General features: G+C 41.0%; 1 protein-coding gene across 1 annotated transcript; it reads left to right on the top strand.

The window, feature by feature from the left end:
* Positions 1–2,308: 2,308 nt before the first annotated feature.
* On the top strand, positions 2,309–8,492 carry lmod2a (leiomodin 2 (cardiac) a). The gene is made up of 3 exons (XM_031279764.2): positions 2,309–3,140; positions 5,152–6,378; positions 8,278–8,492. The coding sequence occupies exons 1-3, from the start codon at positions 2,871–2,873 to the stop codon at positions 8,296–8,298; spliced, it is 1,518 nt and encodes a 505-aa protein (XP_031135624.1). The 5' UTR covers positions 2,309–2,870; the 3' UTR covers positions 8,299–8,492.
* Positions 8,493–9,408: the final 916 nt, after the last annotated feature.

Genomic DNA, 9,408 nt, shown 5'->3' with positions numbered 1-9,408 from the left:
ATTGTATGAATTTTCTTTCTGCAAGCTGATTTTATAGAAATGAAATGAAGCCACCTTATGAGATGTCAAAAAGCTTGTTTCATCTAAAATACAACTTAAAACAACCCTTTTTCACTTAACAAGATATTCAAGATGTATTGTCTAAAACAAGTCTCTATATCTTGCTGACATATTACTTGTTAGGTGATTGTGTCTTGTATTACGTGTTATGAGATATTTTGACTAGAAATTAGACAAATATACTTGGTAAGATTTTGCTTTGTTTGAAGTGCAACGGCTTCCTGGAAGGGAGGAAATGAATTGGTTACACTTTACTTGAAGGTATCTACATAAGAGTGACATGACATTGTCATGAACGTGTCATAAACATTATAAACAAGTCATAAACGTTTATGACATAATGCTTCTTTTAGTAAGTGTCATTCGGTTTTTGTCATGACAAGTTATGGTTAGGGTTAGGGTTAGGGTTGTGTTCATGTTCATGACAGTGTCATGTCACTCTTATGTAGATACCTTCAAGTGTTACCAATTAATCTACAGTTAGCCTGAAAGAATATCCAGTTTTGCATTTAATGGGATTAAAGATGCAGAAACCCCAAGCTTGGTCCTTTGTTTTGTAACTGAACGTGTTTCCATTCTCTGTCTGGACTGCACCGCTGGATGACTGAGGCTAATCAGCAATAATCCAGGTCAAAGGTCAGATTTACAGCAGATTTAGGATGAGAGTGGTGTTATGTCACTCAGAGTCTTTTCACTTCAGACATGTAATGTGAGACGACTTCCAATCAGCTTGTTAAACATGCTCAGCGATGAATGCATGTTGGCACTGTGCTCCGATTGTTGCCTTGGAAACAAAACAACTAATCATCATCCCTCTAAAAAAAACAACTCAAGACTGAAGGTCAGTCCTACACACCCACAACAGTGTTACTCAAGAGACAAAGCAGTAAATAAACATGAAGTTTAGCTTGTGTTTACGCTGTGATTCAACTGTAGTTTTTGCTGTTTTTCTATTAGACTGCAGTTGTTTTAATTGTGTCCAGCTCCTGTATTCATTCTGTATTCATTTGCAAAATAATCTGCAGATTTTTCAAATTCAAGATTTGGCCCTAGGTCCCAACAGCGATCTAAATTCAACTCACACAGACAGACCTCTGGCCCAAAACTGCTAAAGTGCTGCTAAATGGAGCCGATTATCAAAAGAACCAAAAGATTTTTGTAACCGTTAGTAACAATAGCATTGTTCTCATCAAGTTAATATCTTACTTAAGGTTGCCATAACTGCTTGGCCCAACAGCGATCTGAATTCAAGTCAGACCTCTGGGTGGTATTGCTAAATGGAGCTGATTATCAAAAGAAAATCATGGTTACAAAGAACTTAAGTCTTATTTTTGTAGTTTTTACCATTATTTTACCATCAGTAATAATAACATTGTTCTCACCAAGTTAATATCTGTGATCTGGTAACACAGTGACGTCACCGGACATCACTAAAACGCATCCAGATGGTTCTGCCGCCTTGAATGCTGTATCCAGATTTGTTTTAATATATCCATGGCTTGTGTCTGAAACTAATACAGCCATGGTCTGAACTACTAGCGAACCAAACTAATCAGCGTCTGGTGAGAAGATACTGGCGTGGTTCAGGTGTACGTGACGGCCGCGACTGTTCAAAACAACAATGGTGGACGTGATAGACAGATGGCTCACCCAATCACCTGCCAGGTATTTTTTTTTTGAACGTGCCTGCCCTTTTCCACACAGTTTTCAATGATGGTTCAGGTTAGGCTCCCTGTGCTGCTAAGCATCTGGACATTGCTATATTGTGAATAGATTATATTTGTCTATTGTGTCGTTGAGTTCATTCTTGACCTTGAAAACAGCAGGTTGATCATGACAGTGTCATGAACACATGACACTGTCATGACACATGAACCCTAACCCTAACCCTAACCCTAACTTGTCATGACAAAATCCGAATGACACTTACTAAAAGAAGCGTTATGTCATAAACGTTTATGACTTGTTTATAATGTTTATGACACGTTCATGACAGCGTCATGTCACTCTTATGTAGATACCTTCAAGTAAAGTGTAACCGTTTATTCTACATGAGCAGCGACTAAACAGATTTTGAGATGGAATCGCTTTCTTTCTTGTGCTTCGGATTTCATCAGAGTTGCACTGAGACAAATTATTTTACCCGTCGTTAACATTTCTTGATCGAAATAATACATTTAATACATCGGCAATACAGTTTGAACTTGATACGCAGATTGAGGAGATGAAAGCCAGTCACTGCTTTGTTTTTGGTCCACCATCGGTCCTCCTCAGTGCCAGCAGGAGCTGTACTGTACAGATCCCACCATCCTCGGGGAGAACAAGTGTTTCCCGGACAACACCACAACCATGGCGTGTTTCTGTGTGCTGACACGTTACGTAACTCCGCAGAGCTTCATCTCCAATGTCTCCCCACGGCGTTTTATGCCCTTCGTTTCTTTTCGAGGCACGAGTCGGCCACTCAGAGGGCTCACATTCCTGCAGTAAGCCTATCTTATTGACCCCCCAACCCAACACCCTAAAAAAAGACAGGACCATCAGCGGCATGGCGTCCCTCCCCTTTTCTCCCTGTCAGACTCCTCTGGCAGCTGGAACCAGTAGATGAACAAGGACTCTCGGAATCGCCAGCAGTCTTCTTCAGCATTTCTTATCTGAAGGAACCTGATGGAGGACAAGTCAACGAGGCGATCCAAGCAGGAAACTTAGCGAAGATACGGGACGATTCAATCAAGTACAGAAGGAGATTAAAGTGCATGAAGAAAAGTTAAGAGATTTAAGTGTTTGGAGAGTCGTAAAACAAGAGCAAAACTATGAGTACCTTTGGGTACCGCAGGGAGCTGAAGAAGTACGAGGAGGTGGACGAAGACGAGCTGCTGGCCACTCTGTCCTCCGAGGAGCTCCAGGAGCTGGAGAGGGAGCTGGCCGACCTCGACGACAACGTCCCCATCGGCCTGAGGCAGAAAGACCAGACCGCCAAAACCCCAACGGGGAGCTTCGACAGGGACGCTCTGCTGAAATACTGGGAGGATGAGAACAAGAAGCTGGTGGAGGACGAGAGGATGGAGTCCAACGGCGGACAGGTGAGAGGGGACATCAATACTCTGTCTCTAAATTTAACACATTAAAGGATCATAACTGTATGTTTTAACCACCAACAGAGTATTACACCTCACAACCCTGCTGATCATTTCCCAAATTATCTATCAGTTCTTTTTTTTAAAATAAGTGTGCCTAACTTTTTTTTTTATTAGTAATAGTTTTGTTAACGTCCTGATTTAATACAGTTGAGGGCAGCGAGTCTTTTCAAAACTCGACTTTGTGGAGTATTTTTATATTAGTGTATATATATATATATATATATTTTTTTTTGTATGCAGTCGGGACAATCATTTTAAACATTGTTCAATAGTAATATATACATATATACATATATGAGAATCAAATAAAGATTCCTTTTCCAGGCCCATACTGTCACCAATCCCATACCTCCCACCCCCCAAGATAGGTCTTACATGTCGCACATACATAAACGCACAATCCTACAAACAATAACTGAGAAACCAAATTAAGTGAACATAAAAAAATAAAGAAAATAATAAAGAAAGAAATATAAAAATAAAAAAATGATTATATAAACAACAAAGAAGGGGAAAACAAACAAACAATGGAGGCAAAAGTAGTTGTGGGTGAATGCACACCCTAATCGGGGAAGTGTTTGTAGCTCATTGAAATAAGTAATAAAAGAGTTCCAGCATTTGAAAAAGTTTTCAGTATTCCCTCTGAGAGTGAATTTCACCTTCTCTAGTTTTAGAAAGAAAATAAGGTCTTTCAGCCACAGGGACACAGAGGGGGACTGTGAGGATTTCCAAGAGAATAGGATCCTTTGCCTTGCCAGCAGAGTAGCAAAGGCAACAGCATCTGACTGTCTTCTATTAAGAAGCTGTGGGACCGGTGTAACACCAAAGATATGTGGAGTGTTAAAGGATGTTACAACATCAGAGACTCTAGAAACTACCGAATTCACATGATCCTTTTCACAACACTCATGTTTGTTTATTATCTTCTGGGTTTGATTTTGAAATACGAACCCTATCTGCAGCTGACGTTCAGTTCATGGAAGTAACAGCAAGGAGAGTTTCAAAAATGGCATCAGCTTGCACCTGCATCACCACACGATGATCTGTAACTTTGAAAGAAAAAATGTTGACTAAATGTTGAATTTGATGGATTATCTCTTTGCAGCAACTTTCAAGTCTCTGCAGGTTCATTTGAACATAAATGAACTGACGCTGCCTGGGAGGAAGGAAATGAATCTAAAAACTTTTAGAAACGTGTGGGAATACGTTATAATAATATAAGTAAAAATCCTGTGTTCAAAAGTTTACTTAAGTCAAAGCACAATAACATAAGCATTGAAAAGTACTAAGAGTACTTGTTGTGCAGAACGGCTCATTTCAGAATTGGATTATAATTACTGATGCATTAATGTGTAAAACAATTTGTTGTTCAATGTTGCAGCTGGTAAAGGGTGGAGCTCATTTGAATAACTTTATATACTGCTGGGTAGCTGTGACCGATTTGAGTGACGAGACTTAAACAATCTCAGCCTGACAAAATAAGACTCAGACATGACGACCAACACCCTGACAGCACTTCTGGAAGAAAAAACAACAACATAGATTCAGTTTCAGTTTGGGATTAAAGGAGCACTCCAACTATTTTTCACATGAAGATCAGCTTACTCCTATTCATCCTGTGAAAACAACAATGTCTTCTGTGGCTCTACAGGTGGAAATAACCCTGATTATCATAGTGCATAGTACATCATAGTGATGTCATAATATATATATATATATATATATATATATATATGTGTGTGTGTGTATTTGTGTGTACACATGTATATAATGATGTAGAAAGTGTCACATGTAGCCAGGTAAAGTGTTGTTCTAAAGTCTAACAGTCTAAAAATATAGGCTGTCAGAGAAATGCCAGCTTTAATGACTGTCTTGGAGACGGTTCTTAATTAAAAGTCAGAGGCTGGAGAATGTCAGGGTTCAACCTAATTTTCTGTCCTGTTATCGTGTGCAGGAGGGACGCCCAGATAAGAGCAGAGGGGAGCGAGTGACAGTGACCCCCAGTGACGCCAGCAAGACTCTGGAAAGCGACAGGAAGAAGATTTCACAAAAGGCCAAGAAAGTGCAGAGCAAAAATGATGCAAAGAAAGATCAGGCAGAAAAGAAAGACGAGTGTAAGAAGGAGGCTCTGATCAGGAGTAAATGCCCTCAGAAGAATGGTCTGTCAAAAGTCTCGAGGAGTGAATCTAGGAAGACTGAAACCACAGACCAAAACCTGAACGCCACCTCCGACAGAGCGAGCGGAAACCCGATCGTCATCGACGAAACTCTGGAGCAGATCCTGTGCGACGACCCCGCCATTAGCGAAGTCAACCTCAACAACATCGAAGACATTTCCCAGGAAACCTTGCTTCGTTTCGCCGAGGCCTTGTGTGCAAACACTCACGTCCACGTTTTCAGCCTCGCCAACACGCACGCCGACGACCGGGTTGCCTTCGCTGTCTCCAAGATGCTCCGCGAGAACCGCTTCATAAGAAACCTGAACATTGAGTCCAACTTCGTGTCTGGTCAGGGCATCCTGGCTCTTCTGGCGGCGCTGCAGCACAACAGCTCCCTAGTGGAGCTTCGCTTCCACAACCAGAGGCACATATGTGGGGGGAAGGTGGAGATGGAGATGGTCCAGCTGCTGAGGGAAAACACCACTCTGCTCAAGCTCGGTTACCAGTTCGACCTCCCGGGCCCAAGGATGACGGCGACCAGCATCCTGACGCGCAATCAGGACCAACAGCGACAGAGGAGGCTCCAACAGAAGAAAGAACAGAGTCCTCCAGAGGGGTCCGGACAAAGTCCTGCTTCACCTGCAGAAAACAGAGCACCAAAGAAGCCGTCACAATCTTCTAAGACTGTTGGAAATCAGAACAGAAATCCTCCTCCTCCTCCTCCTCCTCCTCCTCTTCCGTCTTTAGAGCCGCCAACGAGGAAGATCTCCGAAATGGTCAAACAACACGAAGGCTCGAACACCACGAAGGCTCAGTCAAACCAAAGGAAGCCAAAGTCAAAGAAGCTCAAGAACGGCGCCAATGAAAAGGAGAGCGCAGACATTCTCAAAGACCTAAAGAAGGCGTTAAAGCCATCCATGCAGAAGAGACAAGACGGACCGTCGCATCTGCCGACGCAGACATCAAGCCGCGACGACCTGATGGCGGCGATTCGTGGGAGCAGCATCGGGTCGTTAAAAAGGGTAAGACTTCTTGTGAGGCCGTCACTGACTCATCTATGTTTGAAGAAATTTTGTTCTGCTTGAGTGAAAGCATCACAGGCATAATTCAGCCTCCAAAAAGCTATTAGACCCCCCTCAGAGTGAACGCCTGCTGTCACCAGACGACAGCCTCTGTCATTCCTCGACTCTCTGTCGGTTTATAAATAGTTTGACTTCTTCACTGCTGTTTGATAAGAACGATGGCTGCTGGGAAGAGAGCAGATAGATTTCCAAAGGGGGTTTAGAGAACCCTAAACACAATGTAGTTGGTCCAAAGAGATTTAAAGGACCAAAGTGAGGGACAAACATGACAAATATGATATTGCTAACAAAAGGAGTTTCATGAGTAGCTTTCATGACGTTAATTTGGACACAACAAACAACAGGGTCATTGTGATGGTATGATCAGATGTTATTTGAATTCTGTTTACACTTGGTTTTAAAATGCGTCTTGGGCGATTGGATCACAAGTGGACAGAGCTAAATACAAGTGTAAACGACCACCAAGACGCATTGTGATCCGATCACTCAAACGACTTGTCGAGGTAGTCTGGGAAGCGTTCGACCACATATCTTTTGTCAACGCATTCTAATGAACGAGTTCGCATGACACTGAAGGAAAACTTAGGCGCAACAATTCGTATGACATTCTATCAAATTACGGCGACCGCCAACTGGTCCCGTAACCACCGGTCACATGACCATTAAGTTTAGCGGTCTTTACAGTCAAATTTAGCCGAGAAAAGGTGACTGTGAGCCGGGTACAGTGCACCGTGAGGGGATGGTTGTTTCAGTGGCTGTTACAGTTAGGTTTAGCCGACAAAAGGTGACCGTCATGCGCGATGACATTTAAGTTTTGACACAAAAAACGACTAGTTAAGATTAGAATAAAGATTGTGGTTTGAGGATAAAACACAGGTCCCCTTAAGTAGTACTCCCGGGACATGAACACCATTTTCCTGGGTGAATGTCTTGTGTTTTCCCCTTTACTTCTTTCAGGACACGAACTCCACTCCCCCGCTTGAAACACCTGTTTTGTGACCTATATATAATATGCTATAATAAGCTATAATATGGTAAAAAAAAATATATGTAGTACACACAAATTACAGTGCATTTCTTTTCTTAGCTACTTCTTAGGGAAAAATTATGATACATACTTTTTCTCTGATTATTATTAAAGCTGTTTGCATTATAACAAGACAAAACACTGTTGCTGCTGTTGCCATCTGGTATCTGGGAGCCACTGTCTTGTCCTTGTCTGGAGCACGGTGTGATGCTGAGGAAAGAACAGGCGCTCCCTGACTAGATAAGGGAGAAGTCATCGACTCTGACAAGATAATAATTGACGACATCAACTCTGTATCGTGATTTATTGCATTTCACTTGGTATTATAAAAAGCGGCTGTAGAAAGCTTATTCGTTAGGTCACTTCTGTACTCATGCTGTGAGTACTGTAACTGCCTCCTTGTTGGGTTCTCAAGTAAAATGAACTTTGATATAACTTCAGTGGTCCTGTCTATTATTTGATAATGAAAATTATTCTAATACTACTGTACAAATGGTTCATGAGAACAGCCTGAAACCGGGCCAGTATGATAACAGGAAGGTGCAAAAGTCAGGAAGGAAAACAATGCATAGATAGATCGATGCACAGATAATAAAGTCAGGCCATTCAAAAGCAACCAGATTAAGTGTTTTTTAAGACATCGGTAGAGACAGGAAGTCCCTATTTGATGTTTTCTTTGATCGAAAAACAGACAAAAGACAAAAGCCAGGTGTCCTCAGTCCAATCCAGTTTTAAAATGTATCTTTTTGTCTTAAATATCTGTCAGTCTCAAATGTGCTGTAACCTAACGTGTGTGATGTTTGTCGTTTCAGGTGGATCTGTCACAGGCCTGAACTCACCTTCTCATCACACCTGAACACTTCTCACTTTGTATTGAAATATTTCAATTTTTTTCACACTAAAATGTCACTTGTCACGCAGCAGCAGACTGCATTTCTGTATGTTTCAGACGTTATTGTTGTATTTTGTTACTGTGTGAAACCGACTGTGAATTCTGATGTGTAGAGAAATAAAATGTATCTTCTGACTCAGTCTACATGTTCGTCAAAACTAAACTCAGGAAAGGTTTTTCAGCAGCTCATTTCTCTTCTCTTTTACATAACCGTCATTCTTCAGATTTCGTCTGACTCAGAATCAAAAAGATGTTGTACAGATAAATGTACTTTGGTTCAAATTCAGGTCCTCTTGTACGTTGATACCACAAGTGGCGTGGTAGTTTTGCTCTTTTCTGTCCATTTCCTTCAAAACTGCTGGTTAGATTTTAGTTTTTATGTCGAAGCATCACACTTTGAAAGGCCATTTCCTCCAATGTGATGAAAAAAAAAAAGATCCTGTAAGTCATAACTAGTTAGGTTCTCAAAATATTGAAAAACATCTCACAATAATGAGAAAGCTTGTAATTATTTTAAGAAACTAAGTCATTATTTTGAGAAAGTTCCTTACTATGATGACTTACAGGACTCTTTTTAAAATCACATTGGCAGAAATGGGCTTCCATACTCCAACAAAGTTGACCAAGACGAGTAATGATGATAAGTTGTTTATGGCTTTCCACAGTTTTTTATCAAAAGTGATGATCACATACAGTATATAGCGTTTTTTTGTTTTCTTTTGTCCAAAAGGCTTCTTTCTTGGGATTCATTTTTGGATTCAATTGTCTGGGTCTAATACTCTGGTGGGAGTCCACACAGTATGCTCTGTTTCATAGATTCATGACATTCATTTATGTAAAAACTTCCGGTGAAATTTGTATTTAAATGAGGAAGACCTGCAGGATAGAGGGTGTTTTTTTCTTTGCTGCCTTTAATGGAACTTGTGAGGCCAGATTTCTTTTACTTGTGTAAACCAGGCTATCAGGAAAAAAAGTAAAGTTTCTTTAGGGAATTGCAAATTGGAAATCTTGCATCAGCGAGTTGTTCAAACAGACCCTTCTTGTAACACAC

Source organism: Sander lucioperca, chromosome 7 (genome assembly GCF_008315115.2).
Source record: "Sander lucioperca isolate FBNREF2018 chromosome 7, SLUC_FBN_1.2, whole genome shotgun sequence".
Taxonomy (NCBI): Eukaryota; Metazoa; Chordata; class Actinopteri; order Perciformes; family Percidae; genus Sander; species Sander lucioperca.
The sequence above is the reverse complement of the archived record's forward strand: the minus strand, read 5'-3'. Positions and strand labels throughout refer to the sequence as shown.